At 27.8% G+C, this 26,155-nt stretch overlaps 4 protein-coding genes across 8 annotated transcripts; 2 read left to right on the top strand and 2 right to left on the bottom strand.

Annotated features, from left to right (window-relative positions):
- Window positions 1–4,109: 4,109 nt before the first annotated feature.
- Window positions 4,110–4,807, bottom strand: LOC123295429 (protein C10). Its single transcript, XM_044876775.1, has 2 exons — window positions 4,215–4,807; window positions 4,110–4,177 (listed from the first exon to the last, which is right to left on the bottom strand). Exon 1 carries the CDS (start codon window positions 4,617–4,619, stop codon window positions 4,260–4,262), a length of 360 nt encoding a protein of 119 aa, XP_044732710.1. The 5' UTR covers window positions 4,620–4,807; the 3' UTR covers window positions 4,110–4,177; window positions 4,215–4,259.
- A 1,221-nt stretch (window positions 4,808–6,028) lies between these two features.
- Window positions 6,029–7,283, top strand: LOC123295493 (deoxyhypusine hydroxylase). Its single transcript, XM_044876868.1, has 2 exons — window positions 6,029–6,373; window positions 6,439–7,283. The coding sequence occupies exons 1-2, from the start codon at window positions 6,094–6,096 to the stop codon at window positions 7,068–7,070; spliced, it is 912 nt and encodes a 303-aa protein (XP_044732803.1). The 5' UTR covers window positions 6,029–6,093; the 3' UTR covers window positions 7,071–7,283.
- Window positions 7,284–8,795: 1,512 nt separating this feature from the next.
- LOC123295586 (60S ribosomal protein L38) lies at window positions 8,796–10,730 on the top strand. Its single transcript, XM_044876993.1, has 5 exons — window positions 8,796–8,932; window positions 9,049–9,089; window positions 9,163–9,223; window positions 9,589–9,711; window positions 10,677–10,730. The coding sequence occupies exons 2-5, from the start codon at window positions 9,087–9,089 to the stop codon at window positions 10,700–10,702; spliced, it is 213 nt and encodes a 70-aa protein (XP_044732928.1). The 5' UTR covers window positions 8,796–8,932; window positions 9,049–9,086; the 3' UTR covers window positions 10,703–10,730.
- A 1,990-nt stretch (window positions 10,731–12,720) lies between these two features.
- Window positions 12,721–25,939, bottom strand: LOC123295559 (globin). 5 transcript variants are annotated; one of them, XM_044876953.1, is made up of 4 exons: window positions 25,914–25,939; window positions 13,608–13,779; window positions 12,992–13,217; window positions 12,721–12,914 (listed from the first exon to the last, which is right to left on the bottom strand). In XM_044876953.1, the coding sequence occupies exons 2-4, from the start codon at window positions 13,772–13,774 to the stop codon at window positions 12,756–12,758; spliced, it is 552 nt and encodes a 183-aa protein (XP_044732888.1). In that variant the 5' UTR covers window positions 13,775–13,779; window positions 25,914–25,939; the 3' UTR covers window positions 12,721–12,755. The 5 variants fall into 5 exon arrangements, with proteins under 5 accessions (XP_044732888.1, XP_044732886.1, XP_044732887.1 ...); XM_044876951.1 differs by lacking the exon at window positions 25,914–25,939 and adding an exon at window positions 25,629–25,884; XM_044876952.1 differs by lacking the exon at window positions 25,914–25,939 and adding an exon at window positions 25,625–25,884.
- Window positions 25,940–26,155: the final 216 nt, after the last annotated feature.

A 26,155-nucleotide genomic window follows, 5' to 3' on the forward strand; every position in this document is an offset into this window, starting at 1 on the left:
CACATTTAGAGCACGGTTTTGACCCATCTAATTATCTAGTGTGATCATTTCAAAAGTCTTAATAACTCTTGACCTGATGTGATTATTGAGTGAAAGCATGTCGATTTAGATATCGACACATAATTTTCCTTAATTTTACCTTGCGCAGTACATGTCCCACCAGTGAATGCCAGTGAAACTAATCGTTCTCTATACAACTAACATAGACGATACTTGTATGCTATATAACTAGATGGGTCAGATTCTTCCTCTAAATTTGCCACCAGCTCGGACTATTATGACGATCATACCAATCAGAATTTAATGTTCATAGATATAAATTGTTTATTGAATAATAACTCTTAAATATATTTAACTGCTAACACGCCTAAAATTTTTATAACTTTAACAAGTTGTTAACTTTCTACGGAGAATAATTAGCTAAATCATATTGATGATTGTGTGATAGAAATAATTGCTCTTGGAATTGGCACAAATTTGAAATTTTGTTTATGATTGTTCAGTTGTTGTCGGAAGTGTTTCACATTACTGTTTACAAATTAAATTCATTAACGATAGTTCATATTTTTCTTCGAAATTAAAACTGCCTATGAACTAATATCATTAAAATTGTATAAAACATGTTGAAGTTACCTTTTTCTTCAAATATTTTCGAAATTTTTCCAATATATTTTTATACTAACTACAATTTGAAACAAACGAATCCTCGTACATATTATAACGTTAGAGCTGAGCACTATTACAATAGGGTATTCCACTATTTTTGAAAAAGTACTTCAAAATGTTGATTTTAACTTTTTTCAAATTTCATTATTTATTTTTGACTAACGATAATACCCAATTAATAACCGCTCAAATAATCAAATAAATATTTTAAGTGCGATGCTATAGCTATCATATACTATATATATACTATAAATATTTCAAAATGGATGTTTTTGAATTAGCAATCCCAGATTGAACGAGTAGTGTGTCTTAATAAATGTTACTCATTTAATTTACTCTTGCTCCTGCGCTTTTAATCGCTTACATTATAAATTTACCACTTCATCTAAAATATAAAAATTGATTCGTCAAACCCTAAAAGATTTTTTCGGCTCAACTTTTAAAACGGTATGGAGCTTCGATGTGGTGATATAAGTCAACTTAGTTGTAAAAACAATATCATTATAAATTTAAGATGATTTGATTTGACTCCTGTGAAAGGATTCGTGGTCGGTATTTTCAAGATAATTTGTTCATAACAAAACTTCAATATCTAAGCTTTAAAATAAAGCACAATTTACTTTTATGACTTGTTTTTTTGGCGATGGTGAAAAATAATGACGGAATCAACAAATTTGGAACAATAGGTTTGTGTAGCAAATGAAAAGTGTATCAACAAGTTGTACGATTAACTAATAGTTATGGTACTGCATTTTTTCTTGCTTGATAATTAGCACTTCGATACTTCGCTGCAGTGACTGAACAATTTTCTTGTTCTTAAATTTGACGGATCGATATGAACTATTTTCGTAGTCATAGACAACTTATAATAATTTTTCCATAACTTGTTTGCTCAAATAAATTCATAATTGACTGTTTAGTTCTGGATATATAATATAAATAAAAATGTAACGTTTTATTCTTTGGTAATTTTTGGGATGAACCGGGAAAAGTCTTAAAATTTTTACTAAAGAGTTAGAGAGATCCAAGAAGATGCGTGCTCGGAAACAGAGACTTGTTAGACTTCAGTACATTTATTTATATGATAGCTCCAGATATAGTTTCCCAATTAGAAAAATTTGAAATATTTTAAATGTATTTTTCCTGTAAATATGCAAATCATTTTCAACTCGTTTTGTACAAATAAATTGGATGTTAGATATTTGTAACATTTTTTAATGATAAAATATCAATTTATAAATCTCTCAAATGTAATTTATAAATGAATTTAATAAAAATACTATTTTTTAAGAATAAATCTTAATAAAGTTCTGTTGAACAAAGATAAGTACTATACATTTTTTAAAAACAACACTGAAAATGTATATTTTTTAATGGTATTGTAGTAAAGTTTTGATTTTCAAAATCTTTCATTTCATTATGTTAAATTTTGAAATTAAATTCCGTGCACAGGATGCTAAAAAATTCAGCGTGCGCTTTCAGATCATAATTATGGACACAACCAATTGTACAATCCATAGCTACAACTGCATGTACAAGTGCTTTCGAACATAATAACAGCTTATTTATTGCGCCGCTTCAACGTAAACAACTGCAAATCAGTGGCGCTTTAATCAAGTTATCTATGAGTAAGAAAGCTGTTCCGTCGAAGTGACACAAGTAATGTATCATATTCCTTTTTCTACGAGCGACTGTTAGCATACTAGGTATAAGTTGCATATGATAACCAGGAACAATGTGCCTTGAAGGAGGTAGAAATGTAGTTGGCACCGTAATGATGAAATGTTCTTCCGTTTTCCGATTGTTCATATGGTTTAGTCAAATCTTATATGATATTCCTAATTTAATAATAATAAGGATGCCATAAATTATTAGACTATGATTCAGACCAACACATTTCCCCTACGCATCTGCTTCTCTTATTTTAATACCATGTATAGAATTGTTAAGTTGATAAGCATATGCATCGTGGTGAAACTTTCGTGGAGGATACAAAACATAATATATTATCGGCACCGTAATGTTGGGACATTCTGTCTCATGTTAACTGGCCATATAGGAGTATTACTTATATGTTATAAACATATAGAACCGTGATCATAGATATAAAATCTGTCTATAATCGTGATAGCATGCCGTCTTTCACAGTGTCTCCATTTTTAACAAGGGCATTATTTGTGTAGCGACACCAATGGCATCTAGTGGTTGAATAACTAAAGCTAACTCTATTCATTGTGTTACTAAAGCATTGAAATTCTGTACATGTTGTCTCTGGTCTCTAGCAGATCTAGGATTTATTGGAACGAGCTTAATACCTAAGGCTCAAGACCACACAATGCCTCAAACGTGCGTTTTAGGACAAACTTGGTCACTATTTACCAGAATGTAGTTCTAACAAATGAGCGTTTAAATCGACGCTTCTGTGACTTCAGTCTGAATTTTTTGATAGCTTTGTAGCTTAAACCAATTTATTTTTAAAGATAATTTTTAACAATTTTTTAATTTATAAACAAACACTCTTTATTAAACACTCAATACATTAAAAAAAAAAAACTTACAAAATCAAAAAATACAATTTTCAGTATAATATCTTAAAATGTAAACAATACGGCCTTAAAGGAGCTAAAAAGTGATGAAGTGTTTTATTAACACTTAAGAAATATTTTTGTCTACATTTGTATGATAAAATATTGTATAATAAATAAATAAAAATTCTAAAAATAATAAATATTTTATATATATATGCCTTTTATTCCTGTTAAAATGCAATTAATACTTAGTCTAACGTTTAGTTCTAAAATTACTAAAGGTAAGTCATTAAACAATTATAAATAAGTCAATAATTATATGCTAACAAAATATTTAGAATATAAGGAATCCAAGCGCAAAAAATTGAGAAAAAACTTGTAATGTTTGCCCCCCTAAATTGTCCGATCAATCAATTTATGCAATCAAACAAAAATAATTCAATGGAGTAGATGAGTCTTTAAACTGGAAATGGCAACCTTGAAGCTGGACCGTTTTGATATTTTTGGACCTTGTATATTATATGCAACAGTCCCTGAAAATTCGTTGGTAAATAGTATCGACGAAAAGTAGTATGACGAAAAAGCTAGCTGTTTATGAGAACAACAGCCCGCTTTTATTGAGATAACTTAGCGATCGTAGCGCCTCACTTATTTTGTCCGTATTTCTGGGACACCATTTCCTACAGCGATCGTTCTCCTTCTCTCTAACCTCCATGATAAAAGCTAATACATTACTTTCAACTCCCCTACTAGATACATTATTGGTTAGTCCTCAGACAAAGTAAATTCGTCCCTGTCTGACATACGATTTTTAAATATGATTGATGAAAGATATGTAGGATAAAAAAGTTTGGCTACAAATTTTCGATTTACCAATTGAAATAATATAAACAAAAATAAATTTATAAGTTAATTAAACAAAATTTTGTAGAAACTCTTTCGTCACACATTCTTTCAACCAAACACCTAATGCAAATTGGGGAGCCTGCAAATTTTATATAATAGTTTTTTTTTTCCTGGTTAAACTGCTATCTGTATATATTTGATAACCCTTTCGAAACGATTTTACGTTTCAACAGACACTTCATACGGGCAATCAGCCGTTGTAGCTACAGCAACCGATGGTAAATAATACGCTCTCAAAAGATTATGTAATCTTGCTACTTCTGCATCTTCTTTTTCAAATTGTCGTATCATTTGTGAAAATTTAACTATTCCTTCACGACCTTCCACAAATCCGTATTTTTTGATAACATTCATTTCAATTTCCATAATCATTGGAAATACATATTGCATCATTTTTAGCATTTCATTGCCGATACTCTCACGTGCTTCTTGTAGTTTTGATGAATTCTCTTCTGTATTTAATTCTTCTAAAATATCATTCAAAGCTGCTATAGCATTTTCAACTGTAAAATTTGACATTGTAAATTTTATTATTTACTATTTGTAAACACTACACTAGACTTGGTAAATTCAGTGATAATAAAGTAGAGCGGGTTTTTCAATGAATAATAAGCCAGAAAACTATTTAAATAATAACTTTAACTTCCTTTTAATTCTAATTTAAGTCCCAATCGCCTTAATATGCCTTTTGTTCTCTTAGTTTTTCCTATTTCTATTTATCTATCTCACAGACATAAATTGTATCCATCACAATATGTCTATTACTGTTTGTTCCACTTCTTAAAGCCTATTCTACAATAGGGTATTCCACTATTTTTGAAAAAATACTTCAAAATGTTGATTTCCTAATAAAAAGCCACAAAAAATTTATTTCGGAAAAATACACACGTTTTCTTGCCAAAAACTTAAATTAAATTTTGAACCTTTTTTAAACTGTCAAAAACGCGCATCTAATTTGATGACGTCATATGGGTATCACTATACTAAATAACATAATTTTGACAAATTTATTCATAGATATCTGATTATAATATAAATATAACTGATGGTCTATGACTCATACCGCTATGACATCACAGCAGGGCTTACTCGCGTTTTAGGTCACGTGATATACAGTTTAAAAATTACGATTTTTAATTTTAATATTTTAAAAGAAAAAAGTGCTTTTATGGCTCGAAATCAGAATATTTAAGTATATTTTTACAGAAATTTTAACTATTTTCAAATTTCATGATTTATTTTTTACTAACGATAATAAAGAGGGTTGAATGAATTGGATGAGGGATGTGTGAGATCAAAGATCAAGAAAGAAATTGAAGAGTTAGCGATACGTGAAAGTTTGAATGATATAAGACTGAAAGAGAGTCTAAGCCTTTATAACCTTAGACCATTATAGACTAGGTGCTAGATATGTGAATGTGTGTAATAGAAGTGAGAGATACTTGATTGCAAATTTTAGAATGTATGGGAAAGTGTGAAAGTTGGTGGAGTTAGAGTATGTGTGTTGTGTGACTCAACAGAAAGTGTGAAGCATCTGATAGAGGACTGTCCAAGAACTGCAGGTCAAGAAAGGGAGGAATTACATTAAGTGGGACTGACTACAACTCAATCTATACTTAATTGCTCTAGTTTAAAGCTTATGATAACAGTAACGTCGTATCTGCGATATAGTTTGATAAAAAGACTGACATCTCTCTACTAAGCCCTCGCAAATATATACTATTAAGTTTTAGTTATTATAATTTTTTTGTACGGATATGTTTAAAAGATTTCTAACTTGATTTATGTCAAATATAATTTATATATAAAAAAAAATTAAGTAATTACTACGACGTAAGCAATTTCTCCTTTTTGCTACTCTGTTCGCCGTAGAGAGTATGGGAACAAACCCAAAGCTAAAAAATCTACAGACTTTTATGAATTGAAAACACATGTTCACAAAATGTCATAATTTGTTACTTTAACCATAAAATTTTTTACTTAAATTTTAAATATGACTAATTTTACAGATGAAAATATTGCAAAAATTGGTGAGGTGTTAAAAGATAAAAATAGACCATTAAAAGAACGTTTTAGGGCATTATTCACTCTCCGTAATATAGGGGGGCCTCTTGCAATTAAATATATTAAGGACACGTTTCAAGATGATTCTGTTTTATTAAAGCATGAATTAGCGTATTGCTTGGGACAAATGCAAGATGTAAATGCTATTCCTATTTTAAATTCAGTATTAGAAGATGTAGCTCAAGAACCTATGGTGAGACACGAAGCAGGTACGTTTTTAATTAAATTTCGATGGAACATCAATAAAGATTTAATTACTAACTTTTCTGTTTAGCTGAAGCATTAGGTGCTATAGGATCCGAAAACTCCCTTCAAATTTTAGAAAAATACAGAAATGATCCTGTAATTGAAGTATCTGAAACATGTGAAATCGCTTTAAATCGTATAAAATGGTTGCTTAACAAAGATAATGAATCTGTTTCATCGAATCCTTATGCATCAGTTGATCCTGCACCTCCAACAAATATTAACAATGTTGAAACATTAAAAAATATTCTTTTAGATGAATCTCTTCCATTATTTGAAAGATACCGAGCAATGTTTTCATTACGTAATATTATCAGTAAACCAGCAGTTGAAGCATTAGGTGCAGGATTACTACAAGGACAAAGTGCATTATTCCGACACGAAGTAGCATTTATTATGGGTCAATTACAAAGTGAACATAGTGTACCATTTTTAAAAGAATCGTTGGAGAATAAAAATGAGAATGAAATGGTAAGACATGAATGTGCTGAAGCGTTAGGAGCTATCGCTACACCTGATTGTTTAGAAATATTAAACAAGTACTTGCTAGATGATAAAAGAGTTGTTAAAGAAAGTTGTGAAGTTGCATTAGATATGAGTGAATATGAAAATAGTCCTGAATTTCAATATGCAAATACTTTGGTTCAAATAAGTTCTTAATATATTTTATAAAATAAGTTCATTCAAAATACGAAGCTAAAATTCAAAATATTCAGAAATCAGGTTTAGAAATGCCAACTCTCTGGATTCAATCCAGAGTACGGATTAATTATTATAAGATTGTGATTTCGAATTAAAACAAAATGGCATTGCTAAAATTTTGAGAGTTGTATTATGCAATATTTTATCACTGTCTCATTTTCTGTGTATTGTTCTTGCATAAATTTTAATAAAGATTATTTTCTATAAAATTTTTAACATATTTTTTTAATGATCCCCTTTTTTCTTTAGGGATAAATGAAGTATACTTAAGGTCTAGATAGCGTAGTATTTGACAGTCATTATAGAAGTGCTACTTTTGGAGGATGTTGTAAAGGTCGTGTCTAGCAAATTTTCCTTTACGTCGAAAAAATTTTAGAATATAGCCGAGGACCTTTCTTTCAGAGGGCCTGAAAATTCATAATTGCTTGGCAAACTTAAAATTGATGAGAGTAATATTTAAATGGGAAGATAAATAACAAATGCAAAAATCAATCAGTCTTATTTTTTAAATTTTCTACCCTATTTTTTCTTTAAGAACAAAATTATTAATTAATTAATTATTTATTATGGTAATACATAAGATGAATGGTTGTGTGGGTATAGCACTTGCCTTTGAAACCAAGATACGCTGGTTCGTATCCTGGTGTGATTGACTTTTTTACTTTTAAATTAAATGAATTTTTCCTGATGTTAAAAATTTTCCACTCTTTTTTAGTTTACTTTAGTTTATTATCTATATAACCCGCCCTCTTGCTATAAATAACGTCAGTTATACTAATGTCGTAAATTACTTTTCTGACAGGGGGTGGGAATTATATAATCATAAATATATATCTCACTCTTTAAAATCATGTTCTCCTGTTACAAAATATTAAAAAATATGTATAAAATTGGCTTGATTATTATTAATTTGGAACTTTTTAGATAACATGTCATATATATATCTCACTCATATTCTCCTATTACAAAATATTAAAAAATACTGATTTTGCTTGCTTTTTTGTTGTACATGCTAAAAATTTATTATTGTTAAATGAAATTTTATAAGATTTTGTAACAGGAGAACATGTTATTTCACAAACAAACAAAAATTAATTATGTTAGTCCCACCTTCCTACTTGTGTCATAAATCATTTTTCTGTCAGGGGGTGGGTATATAAAATATACCTCGCTCTCTTACTTATTTGTCGCATTTGGTTCTTCTTATAACAATTATCTAAAAAAAAAAAACACATTATCTCATCTAATTATTTAATTAAAAATTAACCGGGACATTGCTAGATACTGCAGGTGGAGTCGACTAGGCTAGCCACTACTCCACCATTGACATGTTATATTAATCAATAATGTAATATAGATACCTTTTACTCTCCTTTTTTCAATAAACTTGTTTTTTTAAACTTAGTATTTGTTTTTCTTACTGACCTTTTTTCTTAGTCTATTGTTCGTCGTTTGTTCTTCATTGGTTGAAACTATGGGGGGGGGGGCTAACTTAATGACAAATAATTGTTTAATATATAATAAATAAACATCGATCGAACAAATAATTTCAATGATCAAACAATGAAGAACAAACGACCAACAATGGATTAAAATAGATTTATTATTAATTAACCTGAAACAAAATTTTGTGGAGGATCAAATTACAGTAGCAACAACCTACATCACACAAAAAAAGCTTCCGAACCCTTTACAGCACATTATATCACACACTTTATTAAATTTATTGTTTAGTTGGTTCCACTGTAAAAAAGTGTGTTGGTAACACTTAAAAATTATTTATTTCTTTTATAATTTTTGCGTGTATCTGAGTGCTTGTGGTGAGTAAAAATTATTTAATCTCAAAACATCATCTTCAATATTTTTTATAAATGTAGCTAGCTACATTATTTTTCAATGTAATCATTAATTCTATTTAATTTTCATTATATTTAAGGGTACTCCTCAGTATTTCCGCAAAGGTTATTCGTAAACATGGTAAGTTACAACATATAACCTGACATTTTTTTTATTGACGATATTTTATTAATACATTTTTGTTTAATTACAGCCACGTGAAATTAAAGAAATTAAGGATTTTCTCCTTAAAGCAAGAAGGAAAGATGCAAAATGTAAGTTTTTTTAAACAGTTTCTATCAGTATTATTTTTTGATTCCACAGTTCCAGCTTCACTTATCATTTTTAATATGTTATGTGACGTTTTATACTGTGGAGATAAAAGACTGGTGCTTACCACGGTTTGTTTAATTATAAACAAATTGAAATTAAATCCAGTGACAATTTAAAAAAAATCCTTGATGGTATTCATGCAATCCAGAATATTGATCAACTTTTTTTGATCGATGATTTTAGATAGTACAACGTATCATACAATTTTTAATTGCCGAAAGCTTGCTTCTAGATTAAAGCTTTACTCTTTTCCCCTTGATAATCGATTCAACAATTTTATAACATATTTTTTCTTATTTATTTCTAGCTGTTAAAATAAAGAAGAACCCAGAAAATGTTAAATTCAAGGTTCGCTGTTCTAGATTTTTATACACCCTTGTAATCACCGACAAAGAAAAGGCAGAAAAACTAAAACAATCTCTACCACCAGGTAAATTATTTACATTTTATGTTGTTAATAATTCCACAGTTCCAGCTTCATTTATCATTTTTTTAATATTTTAAGTGACGTTTTATACTGTGGAGATAAAATGCTGGTGCTTACCACGGTTTGTTTAATTATAAACAAATTGAAATTAAATCCAGCGACATTTGTATAACCTCTTAATTACTTTTGGTTTCATGTTTTAAACATAAAAATGATTGTGCGTTGAGTCAACCTTTTTATTCCAGAAACAATCAAAAATTCCCCCATCTATGTTCTAAGTCTATAACGACATTCATAACTATTTCTAATTACAAAAGTTTATAAATTTTCACCTAATTTGATGGGAGTAATAGGGTATTCCACTATTTTTGAAAAAGTACTTCAAAATATTGATTTTGCTAATAAAAAGCCACCAAAAATTCGGAAACATACACACGCTTTCTTGCCAAAAACAAATTAAATTTTTAACATTTTTTAAACTCTATAACGCGGGCATTCGATTTGACGACGTAATATGGGTATCACTACACGAAATAACACAAATAAGTTTGACAGATATATTCATAGACATTTGATTATATTAAATATAAATACTTATTATCTATGTATATATTATACCCAGCTGTCTACACTGAACTAACTGATGGTCTATGACTCATACCGCTATGGCATCACAGCAGGGCTTATCCGCGTTTTAGGTCACGTGATATACAGTTTATAAATTACGATTTTTAATTTAAATATATTTACAGAATATTTAAGTATATTTTTACATAAATTTTAAATTTTTTGAAAATTTCATTGTTTATTTTTGACTAACGATAATACCCTATTGCCAAAGTCATCGTAAATTTATGACTAGTAATCAAAAACGTAACTTTAAAATTCAATTTTTGACAAATTACCACCTTTATATTATTTTCAAATAAATTAAATGAGATTTTAATTTAAATTTATTTTATTTTCAGGTTTACAAGTTAAAGAAGTTAAATAAGGTTAATTATTATGTATTATTTGTACAAAAATAAACTTTAAAAAAATCATTCCAGTGTTATTATTTGATATATCCATAGGTATCAAAGATTTTGACGAATATCCCGTCATTATTTCTATCTATTCGACTTAAGGTAGTTCCTCCGCGACCGTCCAGTCAAAAAGTTTTGGACTAATACTATCATTCAGTGCGTTAACTGTGCTATGACTATTATACATATACAATTATTATTTTCAACAGACTGTAGTTACACACAATTATATCTTCTATTCGTATACACACACATACTTTGATACAAACCTTTACCATTAGTTTTTATATGCTTTCCACAAAAATCATCGCTAAAACGAGTTATTTATTTAAGTTTTTTATCGAAACTATATGGTAAATAATTTTTATTTTTATTTATATATTTTCTAAATGTAGTATTCTACATTATATTAGTTTTTCATAGAGATGGTGGACGTCATTCATTGGTAAATAAATATAATATTTGTAAATTTGTGTATTTTTATACACTTCTCCCATGTACACGTACAAATTGCGTCACTTTTAATTGCTAATATCTCATGAATGGCATGGTAAATCATCTTCTAATTTTAACAGCAAGTGTATTATGAATTAAATATTTTATATTCTGAGTTTTGAGAAATTCTTGGAATATCACTTTCGTGTAGGTACTACCTTAAGGATGGATTCTTAAAGATTTCAAGGCGCATGAAAACGGAAACTTATGAGATTTTGCTTTATTGTAGATGATACGTATTCATTGAAGCTAGGCTGAAATTGGTACTTGTTCTCCTTTTACAAAATTTCAAATTTTAGTCTTGACGAGCGATTTTTTAATTTTATAAATACAAATTTTAATATTTTGTAATAGAAGAAATGAGTGAGATAAACTAAGTTCTCCAATTAAAAAAATTTCATATTTTATCATAACCAAACCATTTTTGTACATATTTTTAATTATTTTGTAACATTAGAGCATGATATTAAAGAGTGAAATATATTTATAAATATTTAAATTCCCACCCCATGACAGAATAGTGATTTATGACATATGTATAACTGACGTTATTTATAGCAAGAGGGCGGGTTATATACATAATTTAAACTATAAAAAGAGAGGAAAGTTTTTAACATAAGGAAAAATTTATTTAAAAGTAAAAATGTCAATCACACCAGGGTACGAAACATCGTACCTTGGTTTCATAGTCAAGTGCTATACCCACACAGCCACCCGTCTTCTTTATAATCATATACCTAATTAACTTAATACTTACCTTGATAAAAATTTTCAAATTGGTCCTTGGTAGCACTTTTACTGGAACGTAAAATGGTAATTATTTACTAATACATAAATTATGCCGATAACGGTCTCTTTTCAAATTCTAATATTGGAAATTCCCTGAAAAAGAGAATTGTGATCCTAATACCTTGAGTCACATTTAGTTATGAGATTTTTCATGCTCGTTATTTGAAAAACTTCCACTTTCTTTCAAAGCAATTTAATAGTACTAACTTGGTCAGGGAATGCTTGAATTCAAATCAACTGACAAAAATAGGAAAGTCAGGGATTTCATTTTAGAAAAACAGAGGCCACCGTGATTAGTTATAAATTGTAGTAAAACCTGTTTAAAACCTCCATAACTGGAACATCATCAATCATTTCCAATTGATTGAAAAGCAGAGACATCCTGATGCGCAGTACAAAGTGCTCAACCATCGAGGACTAGACCTAGCTTAGATAGGCGCTTTTTTACCTGCTACCCTTTCCGAGTTTCATGTTCTTATATGTGGTATAAATAATAATAAAAACACATTGTATAAAAATTATTATTGCTTTTAATTCATTACAAAATCAATGAACAAGTAATTCGTCATTTTTTAAAATAAATTTTATATCGTTTGAGATGGTTATATTTTATTAGGGGTCAATCATTATTAATAATTTTTTATGTTTTTTTTTTTTAGTAATGTTAGTAAGGACATCAGTTTATATTAGTTTTTAAAATATGTAAAAAATAAGCTTTACAAATAAAATTAATTTATGTTATGATTCTTTGGTATCTTGTTTTTTTTCATCTAAAAGTGTTTGATAAATTATACTCCATGCTAAGTTAAGTATTTTATCCCATGATTCTTCTTTGCCTTTATCAAACTGTGAGCCCAACTCTTTTGATAGCCATAGTGGTAATGCTGCACGGAATTCCTGAAAAAAAGTTCAATAATATAATTATGTTGGTATTCGCGACTCCAAAATACAGCTGACCTATATGAAATACATACTTCGAATGGTTTTTTGCCAATATTCCTTGGACGATGATTGGAGCCTAATTTTAATAATGTTTCAACTAATGCTTCGGGATCGTCTAACAAACCAACAATTCCTGTAAACGCATGCATTATATTACTAGAATGTGCTCGAAATAACGAATTTTGTGACAATTGACTAATTGGTGTATCTTTAAACGTTCTGAAGAACTTTTGATTATGTGGGTAGGCTTCGAAAAAACTGTAAGAAAAATAAGAAGATTATTAATATTTTTACTCTTGCCAATAATAATGGATTACAAAAACTACTCAAATTTAAACTAAGTATACCACTTGGAAATCATCTCGTTATAGCCAATTATAATAAATGAAGTAAGTACAGTTTTTATGGACGTAATTCTTATGTATAAAACAAAGAGGGAATGTGTTCTGTATTGATGCATATGTACAACTAGAAGCGGTGTACACTTTCTTTAAAAAAAGTTGCAAAAACTAAGAAAATTAGAACTTTTTTCGTAATTTCAGACATCTGAAGCTCTGTGGAAAATGATTTCAGATTTAGATAGAAAATACATTCATTCTGTAACTGTACTACAACTTCGCTTGCGTAAATTTTAAGAACTTCACTTACCTACTAAATAATGAAATACCCATTTCTCGTACACCTTTTTTCAAGATCAATTCCCACGCCTGTTGCACATTATCTTTATCTCTTTGTGAAATACCGGTTTTTTCATCTGGCACATCATAATCCGGTGGTAAAGATGGACCCCATATGTAACTCATTAAAGCTCCCATGATTACTGAAAAAATGACAATTATTTTATAATAACGAAATTGTAAAATTTAAATACGCTAAGCGGAATCTGATCTATCTATTTTCCTTCTCCGGGCAAAAATAATGTTCGTCGCCCTTTTCACTAACACTATATATAAGTCATGAGCATGTTATTCCAAAGAAGAGATGAAAAAAGTATGGTATTGCTGGAATTGTATAATATTCACATATGTAGGTCTACTGGGGCTTCTAAACAAGTATCCACGAGAGTGTGTCTAAGGATTTAAAGTTGCAATAGTAGTATTTAGGGTAGATTTAACTGACACATTCATCGAATCGTCCGGCGCTCTCAGTTTATCCGCCCCCTATTTTTGCCATTCTGGGAATTTTCTCCGCTGGCCCTCTTTTATCGAGCCCTGACGCTACGCTAAAAATGATCCGCTTAGGAAAAAACAAGCTAGAGAAATAATACTGACATTTAATTTTGTTAATTTTGTAATTTGCATGTCATTTCTGTAATAAAATTGCCTATAAATAAAAATAAAGTAAATAAGTGTTGATATTTGTCACTATTTTTAGTCACGGGTACAGCACTGTGTAATTCCACACGGGTGGAGGTAGTATAGTAATATATTAGTTACTTAAATTAACACTAAATGCGTTCATGTTACAACAACACTTTAGGTACAAATCAAAAGACTGATCTTTATCATTGTGATAATAATACACAACAAGAATAGATAATTTAATTTAAATGGCGACTGTCTGATTCAATTATGTATAATGATAGATAGATTCCTTAATGAATTAATAACAACAATACATGTTACATTATATGTTCGAATAAATATTATATACCTCTGTATATTGGATAGATAGACTACGATAAGCAACTTCGTTCCCTGAGTTCTTTTTTTGCATCAACAAATCAAAAAAAGTCAAAACTAGCTGGGGGAAATATCGTCCGTAAAGGCATTGGATTCTCATCGTAATATGGAGTGAGAAGAGACTTGCATATAAAGCTATACAATGCAAACGTTAATTAAATGAAATGGTTCTTGTTAAAATTTGACTTAAAAATTAATAAATAGGCAACTTGTATCACGTTTATGTGAGGTTTTGTCAAATAATACATATATGTAATACAAGTTGCCTATTTATTAATTTTTTAAGTCAGCATTTTTAAGTTAAGATAGACCTTAACAATTTATTATTTATTAACAAATAGAACCTTTTGCGTAATTGGAGTTTTAGCAAAAATTGAGAGTTATACTTTGACGAAACAAGTTTTAAACTTTCAACTAAAATTAGAAAAATACTAAAGATTTTGTATATTTTCAATTGTTCTAAAAGTTATTTTTACAGTTCTTACTAGATGTAGCAACAATTTTGGAACAATGTAAAGAATGCTTAGCTTAGTTTAATATTTGATTTAAACTAAAATGCTTCAAATTGGGATTCAAAATTTGGAATCAGAAAGTTATTATTCAAATCCCAAACTACTTTTTGAGAGCCTATTATAAACTTGTTATTATTTTCTATCGTGAGCTATAATTGTGTACATGGAGGTCGTATGACGCTCACACCACGTTTTTAAATACACAATTGATACATTAATATGATAGGTATGTTTAGCTAATAGTTATGAAATAAGTACAATAATAAATGAAGTTTAAATAAGTCCACTGATAGGTATTACAATCTTAATTAATTTCAATTTGCGCAGTAAAAAATTTTTGGATACTAGCATAAAATATTATTTCATCAAATTGGTTTAAATTAAATTAATTTATTATCCATAAACTTAATTAATTATTACCATCAAATTGTAGCGCTCATTTATAGTCAAATGTAATACAGTACATTCTCACTAATAGGAGGCACCTTACTTCGATAGACCGCACATCAATAGAGACACCCTGCGATAATCGAATTTTAGAAAAAAATTGTCAAAAAAGATGATTTTCGTGCCAGTTATTATATTATATATACTTATATTTACTTTAAGGTCCAATTTTTTAAAATACGATTTGCTAAAATAGAAATTTTATTACCTAAATATTTTAAATGTTAAATGTGTTTTTTGACAAGTTTATGATTATACTAAAATTTTTTTAAAAGAAAACAAAATAATTCTAATAATATTAGATTCACTATTAACTTTTTGAAATAATTTTTGTATATCCCCTGAAAATTGAAATCAATTATAAATCTTTATATTTTAAAATTCAAAAGTTATTATCCTAATATATCAGAAAAGGGATGATTATCATTGCGCGTCTAATTGATCGACTAGGACTGTGGAAATTTGATTTACTTAATCAGAGAGTAATTGGTATGATATCCAGCAGTCATATTTACCACGACTTGCTTATTTTCCAATTATTTTTTTTAAGAACTAAGAATTATTTTAAATATCTGACTGATTATAAAATTTGATCAAATAATCGATTGTAAAAAATTTGATTTACTTAATCCCAGAATAATTGGTATGGCAGCCTGTAGTCATATCTACCACGACTTGCTTTAAATTTATTTTTTTTTAACAACTATGAATTTTTTTAAATATTTTATTAGACAGTAAAATAAAAAGAAAACATTAGCGTTATAGAAATAATAGTTTATGTTCGCGACTTAGATTTTATGACATTCTTTATAAAAATACTAAATAGTAGCTAGTGCTTAGGTAAAAAAAATTTAACAAAAATATTTAAGAATTAATAAATACTCAAATAGAAAAACAAATTTAAAAAAAATTGTTAAATGTTTTCAACTAATTAAAAATTTACAAATGAATTTGATTATTTTTATTCAAATTGTAGCTAATAAAATTATGTTAATATAGCTATGTTTGTTCAACCACCATACTCTATAGATGTTTCTGTTCTACAATAACCTATAGATGTTTCTGTTCTACAATAAAATGTTTTAACTTTACGTGGGAACTATTGTTTTTTAAGAAAATTCTTAGAATGTAAGCAATGTTTTTATTAAGAATTTTTTCAAATTTGTGTCATACATTTTTTTTGCAAATGTCTACTTAAAAAAACACGCTGTATTTTGAACATTCAAGAAAAAAAGTCATTAACTAATATACAGTACGAACAAACAATTGTATGGAGTTTAAAACTTTCGAAAAAGCTGAAAAATCTAATTTTAATTTCTAATTTCTCTGGAAGTTTAAAACTGCCTTCCATTTGTTTCTGCATATTGTGAGGTCAATGTATCCTTTAATATAAACGATAGGGAATAAAAAATCGTCAAAATAGTAAAATTTGATTTATACAAGTACTACACATTTTTCTGAATTTTCAAATTTTATCAATCCCAGACGAAAAGAATCGTATAAATTACACTTCACTATGAGCTCACTAGTCAATTATATTTACAATCTCGGTAGAATTAAGTAATTAAAAATAATTGAATTTATATTATTTATATAAATTAATAAATAAACTTACATTGCAATAATCGACGTATATCCATTTTTTTTTTAATTTTTAAAACACTAATTTAATTATTAATATATAAAATCTACCCTTGCATTTAAATGTCAGATTTTGATATCGTTAATCTAATACATCAAAGTGATTAAATTACGATGTATTTAATTACTTTTTTTTAATTAATATTTATCCCTACCTATCATTTTAAGCGGTGGTATTTTAACATGACATACGTTACTTTTTTTGTCAAATTTTATGTCCAAATTTTAATTAAAACATCTGTACCTACACTAAATATTTTATTGCATAATATTGATATTTGGTTGGTTATTCCTTAAACATTTAATGGATAACAGATAGAGGATAGTTAATTAGGTAATTACAAGGCTGTAATAGTTTTTTAGTTTTATTGAAATATTATTATCTTTATGGTAGAAAGTTATTGTTTTCGTCTCGAAGATGAAATTTACGTTAAGCCTTTTTCGTTTCGTATTTATCCCCCAATAGACCGGGAGATAATGACAGAAAACGGTCTCCCATTTTCTACTTCATGGCGTTTTAAGAATTAATAATTGACCCTAAAATATGAAATACAGATTTTCCGTGATATTATGTCTTTGTAACATAAGGTAGTGCAAACAAAGTCAAGCTTTAAAAGTTGATGGCATGCAATTCACAACGACCGAATGGGCTCAAAGGGCTGCGTAAAATGAGAAAAAGAATGGGACTTTTCCGAGTTTTCAAAATGCATTTCGATGTAAAACATTAAAGTTTCATCATAAAAACATTCTGCGAAAATTGGCATGCACTACTCGTTTACTCGTGCGGCCAAGGGTGAAAAATTTTGGGAAAATGTTGTGATAATTCAATAGGGAAAAAGTTATGATTTTTTTCTTCGTCACACAATTTTTTAACTTATTTTCTACTTTTTAGTTCAACTAGTTACAAAAGCGTGTTTTTTTTTGGATTTTTAAACTATTTATTTACTTTAATGAAGATGCATGCTACAACTATCATCGATTGGATTGTAAATGACGTCAGCCATGACTGCAGATGGAAATTTTCCATTCATTAGATTTTATTCTTTGGATTTTTGAAAAATTAAAAATTATCTTATAAATAACTTGTTCTATAAATTGTAGAAATAAATTATATTTTAGTAGCGTTTCAAGTGTAGATATAAAATAAAAATATTCCAAAAACTTTGAGTATTAGAGAAATTCCGAAGCTGAATTCGAATTCAGCACCCCAAAAACTATAAGAAATGTTCTATTGCTTCAATGTGACAAAAAAAAATCATATTTTGTCCACCAGTGTGATAATGAAATGTTGAAATTGAAATGTTTACAAGCAAGTAGAGAATGAATTTTTCTAAAATTAATCGATGAAATACAATTATTACATGACCAGAAAGTTATTGATAAGGTTCCCAAACCCCAAATTTATCACGGATAGTTAATTTTATTGTAATTTTAATTTTATTTGATAATAACAAAACACCTGCTGGTGTTGTTTTTACCCATAAAGATTCGATTCGCTAGTGCGTTTAAATAATATTAATAATAATAATAATTTCATTGTTAAATATATTTAAACTTGAAATTACAAGGTTGCTTAAATACCTACAAATATTCAATTTTTGATGACAACATTTTACGAGTCTGAATAAATAATAATTTGTGACAACAAACAAATATATTGTATAGTTTTTTTTTCGTATATATTGTATAATGAATTGGCGTACGAAATATTTAATAATAAAATTTTATTTACATTTTAAAAATAAAATTTTATTTACTTTTTATACCATGTATATATGAAATATACATAGTATATTAAGTTTAGTCCAAAGTTTATAACGCTTAAAAATAATGATGCAAGGAAAAAAATTTTGTCATAGGTGTTCATAAAATCACCTAATTAGTCCATTTCCGGCTGTCCGTCCGTCCGTCCGTCCGTCTGTGGACACGATAACTCAAAAACGAAAAAAGATATCGAGCTGAAATTTTTACAGCGTACTCAGGACGTAAAAAGTGAGGTCAAGTTCGTAAATGAGCATCATAGGTCAATTGGGTCTTGGGTCCGTAGGACCCATCCTGTAAACCGTTAGAGATAGAACAAAAGTTTAAATGTAAAAAATGTTCCTTATCAAAAATTAAACAACTTTTGTTTGAAACATTTTTTCGTAAACATCACTGTTTACCCGTGAGGGCGCCAATTAGGCGGAAATTTTATTATATGTACTATACTTGATTATCAGTTATGTATGTGTCACATGTTTGTATGTGTTATGTGATAAAGAAATCAACACTGACTATGCATGGTATTTCAACAATTAACTCATTCAATTGTTTGTTTTCACTTGTTAATAATAAAATCTTATTTATGAAAATTTTTCTACTTTACTTTTAAAGTATCACTAAAGATGTAACTTTAATTCATACATAAAGTTTAAAGTTCCGCTAAATACTGCACATTTTACCAGTTATAATTGAATTCAAATTTTAAACATTCTTTGATTGGCGGTTTCCAGGTAAGAATGGTTAAAGCCCTTTACTCTATCGATTTGAAATTGGGGTATGTTATAGGTATATTCATATTCTACCTGCCCTGGGTACATTTATTTTTCGAAAATTATGTTAATTTTCAAATTTTAATTTTGCACACCCAGGTACAGTGTAATAAGAAAAATTTCTTTAGTTCCAGGGCGGGTAAAAATACCCTCTCATTAAAATAATGAAAAAGTTTGGAAAAGGCATGACATATAGTTTTATCATATAAATAATTACTATGGAAATGAATGGTCAAATAAACCTGGTTCAATTCATTTCGAAAAGTGAAATGGTAAAATAATTAGGTATTTCAAAACAATAATTCAAAAGAACAAAGTCAACATAAATATTTCAATTTCAAATAAAATATTTTCAAAAATTTGTCCCAAAAAATGATAGCTCTCTAAGTATCCTTTTCATCTCATCTGATGTCCTTGACCATGACTTTGATATTGATTTAAGAAGTAGTGTTATAAGTCTAAAGTTTTTATTTGTGCTATTGTGTGTTTCTCAGTGGTATCGTAGCCCCTAAACGATCGAACCAACTCAATTGAGAACATTTTATAGCTAAGTTTCCAAAAAGCGTTTTACAAGGAATAAATCGCATTCGTCGGGGTGTAATTGTTTTACTACTTGTTTTCGCGTTTAATTTAAATAACTTCAATCGACAGTCGCATTTGTCTTATCTTTATAATATGTTAGACATGCTAATAGATAATCATAACCACGTCAAATCCTAGATCAAAAACATCAGACCCACGTTATATGAATTTTCAATAGTCAATTATTATAATAATAAAATATTCAATAAAAACTAATTATAATTAATTAGTTATGATTTATTAGTTTAATAAATAAATCGTGTCTAACATAATAATTTTATAACAATCTTTGTTTATCTAATAGATAATTTAACAATGATAAATAATTTTATAATTAATTGCGTGACAATAATAAAATATACTTTTAATTTTGTATTTTGTACTGTATACAACTTAAATTATAATTATTTATTTAATTACACCTTAAATATATTTAGTCATCATCATGAATGAATTAATAATCACTTTTGTGTAATATAATTTGGCCGAAAAATATTTAAGGTAAATGTACACAATTTTAGGAGAGGATTAACGATTTTCATATCTGAAAATATATACATTTATTTGCGCTCCCACCATATATTTATACTGAATTTTTGATAAATGAGTTGGTGGTAAGCGGAGAACGGGACGGCCGAAGAAACGGTGGTTAGAGTCCACCATAGAAGATCTCCGGCAGATAGGAGTACAGAACTGGAAGAAGGATGCTTTGAACAGGAAAAAGTGGAAGCAAATTGTCAAAAAGACAGAAGCCATGAGTCCTTGAGGCTTGAAGTACTAATATATATATAAATAATAGAATACTCAAAAAAAAACGCTTTTTTAACTAACTGAACTAAAAGACCGAAAATAATTTCTTTTAATTCAAAAAAATCATTTTATCGTAAAAAAGCGTGGGGTGCTTTTTAAGATATTTTATAATGACTTTACTTTTACCAATATATGTCTATGAAATATTTACAATAATTGAAATTTAGCTAAAACTTAAAGAAATTCGTTTCTACCATTTTAGACTAGGTTTAAAAATCAATTTTCTTAATAATCAAAATAGCATTTATCATTCGTTCAAAAACTAGATAAAATGTATCATAATAATTTTCACATTATGGGCTGTACCATTTTCTGCTTGCTCGATATGTTCGATACATAACAATTAGTGTTTGATATTTTACCAGATATCATCAATATGTTTGGTATTATATCCGAAATGATTATACCTATAATGATAGTTTTATAATGCATTTTATATTAAAACACCTATCACTAGTTCATTCAATTCAATTAAAATTTGATATGATAATCCTCTATAACCAGATATTTATAGAGACATATGAATAACATATTATATTTGGTAATGTTTTGATAAAAATAAAAATAAAATTATTATTTCAAGAATTTTTGTTTATTTGCTTTTTCACATTTGTTATGTTTGTAATATATTGTGACATGTTTCGGACTCCATGAATCCATTTTTCAACACCATATTGGGTTTATTAAACTGTAAAAAATTACTCGATTGAAGTACCTAAATGCGAATACTTCACTGTTGACGTTTTTATAGTAAGTAAAAATTTCTTGAGACTACGATTTGAATACTACTTTTACACCTTTAAAACATTGAATCAAAGTATATATTAGCCACACCTCTCCCCTTATGTCACAAATTGTCACATCCCGATAATTTAATAATTCTTCGCTCTGGCAGATTCACGTATATGTCAAATTAAAGAAAAAACATCAATATAGCCAAAAAAAGTAGCTACAATGTTAAATTGAAGTTGCGTTTTAAATAATGGGCCTTATTATAAAGCTACAAAAATATTCCTCCTAAAAAAAACAGCATCTGTTTGAAATATTTTTTCGAAAACCGAACGAATTCAGCACAAAAAAAATTAAAAAACAAGTGAAAACAAACAATTAACTGAGTTAATTGTTGAAATACCATGTAAAGACAGTGTTGATTACACAATCGTTTGATTTTTTGTCACACATACTTAACTGATATAATACATACCATACAATTTGCGCTCTCACGGGTAAACAATGATGTTTACGAAAAAATATTTCAAACAAAAGTTGTTTATTTCATTATAAGGATCATTTTTTACATTTAAACTTTTGTTCTATCTCTCACGGTTTATAAGATGGGTCCTATGTTGCTCATTTACGAACTCGACCTCATTTTTTACGTCCTGAGCACGTTACAAAAATTCAGCTTGATATCTTCTTTCGTTTTTGACCTGTCGTGTTGACAGTCAGACGAACAGACAATCGAAAATGTACTAATAAGGTGATTTTATGAACATCTATACCAAAATTTTGTTCATTGCATCAATATTTTTAAGCGTTACAAACTTGGGACTAAATTTCTTATACTTTGTTATGTTTCGTATAAATGGTATTAGAATACGCTGTTCAAATGAATAATTTTGAAGCACGTGAACATGGAACATAAGAAGTGGAATTATATTTTGCCATTTATTAGATAAAAATAAGTACCTAAGTATATTCAATATTTTATATATGAGAATGACAATAAAATTAACTAACAAATAAAATTTTGCTTAATATGTGATTATGAATGAATTATTATTTATTGTTTTTTTTTTATACATAGGTATTTTAAAGATAAGAAGCTTAAGTGATTAAATTTTATTATTTTAATTAGTAGTCACTATTAATAATGAATAATAAAAAGAGGAGATAGAATAATAGAAAATAAAAAGAAAATTATTTAACTATTTTAATATTAATCATCCCGAGTATGTGTATACTACTTTTGTCCGAAAGGATAGCACGGACCTCGTTATACTTTTATGTCATTTTATAGCTCTTAAAGTAGAATTATTCGTCTTGATGGACTAAAATATATTACAGACAATTGATTCCTAGGCTACCTTCGGCAGAAATAGTCTGCAATCAGTCGATAAATTATAATATTTGTTTTTATAGAGATACATTTTCAATTATTAGACAAAAAAAAATTTTCTACAGACAGAACGAAAAATTTGGAATACAAATTAATTGAATAAAGTTTTTGGTTGTAAAAATTCGAAAAAGTTATAAATGTAATTTAAAAGAAAGATTTCCCATTAACTTTAAATTATAAAATTGCATTTTCTAAATTTGACGTTAAATTGGAAATTGTAAATAAACAATATTTATTAAAATTTTTGAAAATCATTTTGAGGTCATTTTTATCAGTTTATAATAAATCACTTATCATTTTTATCAAATATTTAACAAAAATAGAATTCTAATCATTATTATAAGTAGTTAACTTTTAATTTTACATCATCCAAAATTATTGGAATATATTTGGCAAAAGCTACCCTGATTAAAAATGATGTCCTCATATAGGTGAAAATTGTGAAAGTTTTGAGAAGAGATTATAGTGAAATTTTTAGGTGCTGACTTGGTATTAAATAAGGCTTAAATTTTTGATAGTTTCTACAATTCATTGTGGCTAAGAGCCGCTAATTCCTAAATCTAACACTCACCATTCCGTATCTATGTAACGGAATCTTTGAACGTGATTTTCACCCACATCAAAACGTTGAATTGGATTGAAACTTAGCAAAATTATCAAGGACCGATGACAATAAAATAATTTAATAAGTTTGTCCGATGATCAGGATCTCTAGGATTAACGATTTCCTAAAAAACCTTTGATGGTGGAAGCGCAGATAATACTTCATAATATTAATAAATATTAGTTTTAAAAACTAAAAGACACGCATTTTTAACTAGCTGAACTAAAAAGTAGAAAATAATTTCTATAAGTAAAAAAAAAAAAATAGAGTAATTAAGAAAGAAATCATTTTATCGTAAAAAGTATGTTTTATCGTTTTATTTTACGAACTTATAGAAACTATTTTCTTCTTGTTAGTTCAGCTAACTTTAATTAAAAGCGTATTTTTTTAAACTATTATTTTTTAAATTCCTAAACTCGATTTTTTAATCATAATTTCCATTTTAATTGGACTACCACCCACCATATTCGTTAGTAAAATTTATTATCCAGACTAAAATGTCATTCTCACATTTTTAATTTCCGTAATTTTTTAAGTATATTCAGTGTCCGCTTCATGTTTATGTTTTTATAATTAACTATGCTATTATCTTTATTTTCGATGCTCAAGTGGGTCACTTAAAATTATCAAATGGGTCACTTGATGGCCCAAGGATGAAGGGTCATAGGTTGCTGACACACCTACACACGTTGGCTATACTAATATAAAATATACAGGAGGTTCATATATAACGTAGTAAATGAAAAAACATTTCAAAGATATCACGCTTAAAAACGCTTTTCTAAGATATAAATCCTATATTGAAGTGTTTTTAAAGGTATGCTTTATTATGTATTAAGGCTAATTTTCTTAAGATTAACTTGGATAACTAATATTCATTAGTTAAAAGCATGAAAAATATTTTCCTATAAAGAAAATTACTCCAAGCGGCACTCGTTTTTCCATAAAATACATTTAAAGTGATGAAATGAATGGTATTTGTGTGTTATTTCTTCTATAAGTGATTTTCTCTAAATCTTTAGGCATCAATATTTCTAAAACTCTGATATATATCGAAAACTTTTACTTTTAATTTTTGTCTAATTTTCCCAAGTTCTAACAGAATCCACCCCAAAATTTGAAATGTATATCTCAAATATTTTCAAAAACTCATTTTTTTTGGGTACGTCCATCTATAGTTTGGGTCTACCATCTACTAATGGACCTCGTATAGCCTATTTGCGGAATCTCAAGGCCTTACAGTACATCACGATCAACGTCTCAGCTTCCGCTTTAGTGATTCTTGTTGATGGTGTATCACACATTTTAGTAAGTACCTGTCTGTAAGATATTTGCCGCCATGTGTGTAAATCATTAAAAGTAAAGTGATTTTTGGATCAATCTATATACAATGTTTTCAAACTTATATTATTTTCACAAGGAAGCGACACTTTACGTTTCAATAACAATGGAATGCAAAAAAAATTTAAGATCAATTTTTGTTCCCTTGATTTGTACGAAAAAATCGGTAATTTTTTAATCGATTCAAATCAAATCAAGGTCAATAAGTGTACCTACATATCTAATTACTTTTCATAACCCAAAAATAAAAAAATTTTCAATTTGAAAAGAAAAGAACAATAAAAAAAATTTGTTTCATGCTTCGTAATAAATAATATTGTAATTCTTACATTTATACGTAAAATATTTTAAAATAAATTGTTTAAAAAATTTTTCTATTATTATTACAATAATTACTTACTTTTTTTTCGAATAAAGAGCAACCTTCAATATTAATTAACTGAACTATATATGATAAATTGATAAGGCTGTTGTGTCTATCTATTTTTTTATTTTTAAACAAAAATTAAAATTTTATTGTCACATAAAATAAATGAAACTAGAATATTAATCAGATGGATTATTATATTATGGATATGATACAAACACTCTCTTTTATAAAATATAAGTGGAGTTATAGTCGTTGTTCGTTACATTATACAAATACTAAATAAGTACTTTATTATATTTTATCAAATCAAATTACTTTATAATTCCTGCCTCTCTCTGATGGACTGTTAACTGTTATAAAACTCCAACTAAATCGTTTCATATATTTATTATTGTTTCCATTTAAAATCGCGCATACAATTTATAATATGAGGCGATTGCGCGAACAATATTCAGTTTTTTTTAATTTTTATTTTGTGGATTTATTGTAAATGGATTGTGAATATTTTTAATTGAAAAAATATTATAAAACAAATATTTATTTACTATATAAAGTTT

This window comes from Chrysoperla carnea, chromosome 3 (assembly GCF_905475395.1).
Source record: "Chrysoperla carnea chromosome 3, inChrCarn1.1, whole genome shotgun sequence".
NCBI classification, from domain to species: domain Eukaryota; kingdom Metazoa; phylum Arthropoda; class Insecta; order Neuroptera; family Chrysopidae; genus Chrysoperla; species Chrysoperla carnea.

Bases quoted from the DNA above. Each gene is read 5' to 3' on its own strand.
- LOC123295429 (XM_044876775.1), bottom strand. From the start codon at position 4,619: ATGTCAAATTTTACAGTTGAAAATGCTATAGCAGCTTTGAATGATATT.
- LOC123295586 (XM_044876993.1), top strand. The intron at 9,224-9,588 runs GTAAGTTTTTTT...ATTTATTTCTAG, and splicing joins AAGAAGGAAAGATGCAAAAT to CTGTTAAAATAAAGAAGAAC. The intron at 9,712-10,676 runs GTAAATTATTTA...TTTTATTTTCAG, and splicing joins AAAACAATCTCTACCACCAG to GTTTACAAGTTAAAGAAGTT.
- LOC123295493 (XM_044876868.1), top strand. From the start codon at position 6,094: ATGACTAATTTTACAGATGAAAATATTGCAAAAATTGGTGAGGTGTTA. The intron at 6,374-6,438 runs GTACGTTTTTAA...TTTTCTGTTTAG, and splicing joins TATGGTGAGACACGAAGCAG to CTGAAGCATTAGGTGCTATA.
- LOC123295559 (XM_044876949.1), bottom strand. From the start codon at position 17,240: ATGGATATACGTCGATTATTGCAAT. The intron at 13,780-17,215 runs GTAAGTTTATTT...TCATTTTTTCAG, and splicing joins TATACGTCGATTATTGCAAT to TAATCATGGGAGCTTTAATG. The intron at 12,915-12,991 runs GTATGTATTTCA...ACTTTTTTTCAG, and splicing joins TTGGCAAAAAACCATTCGAA to GAATTCCGTGCAGCATTACC.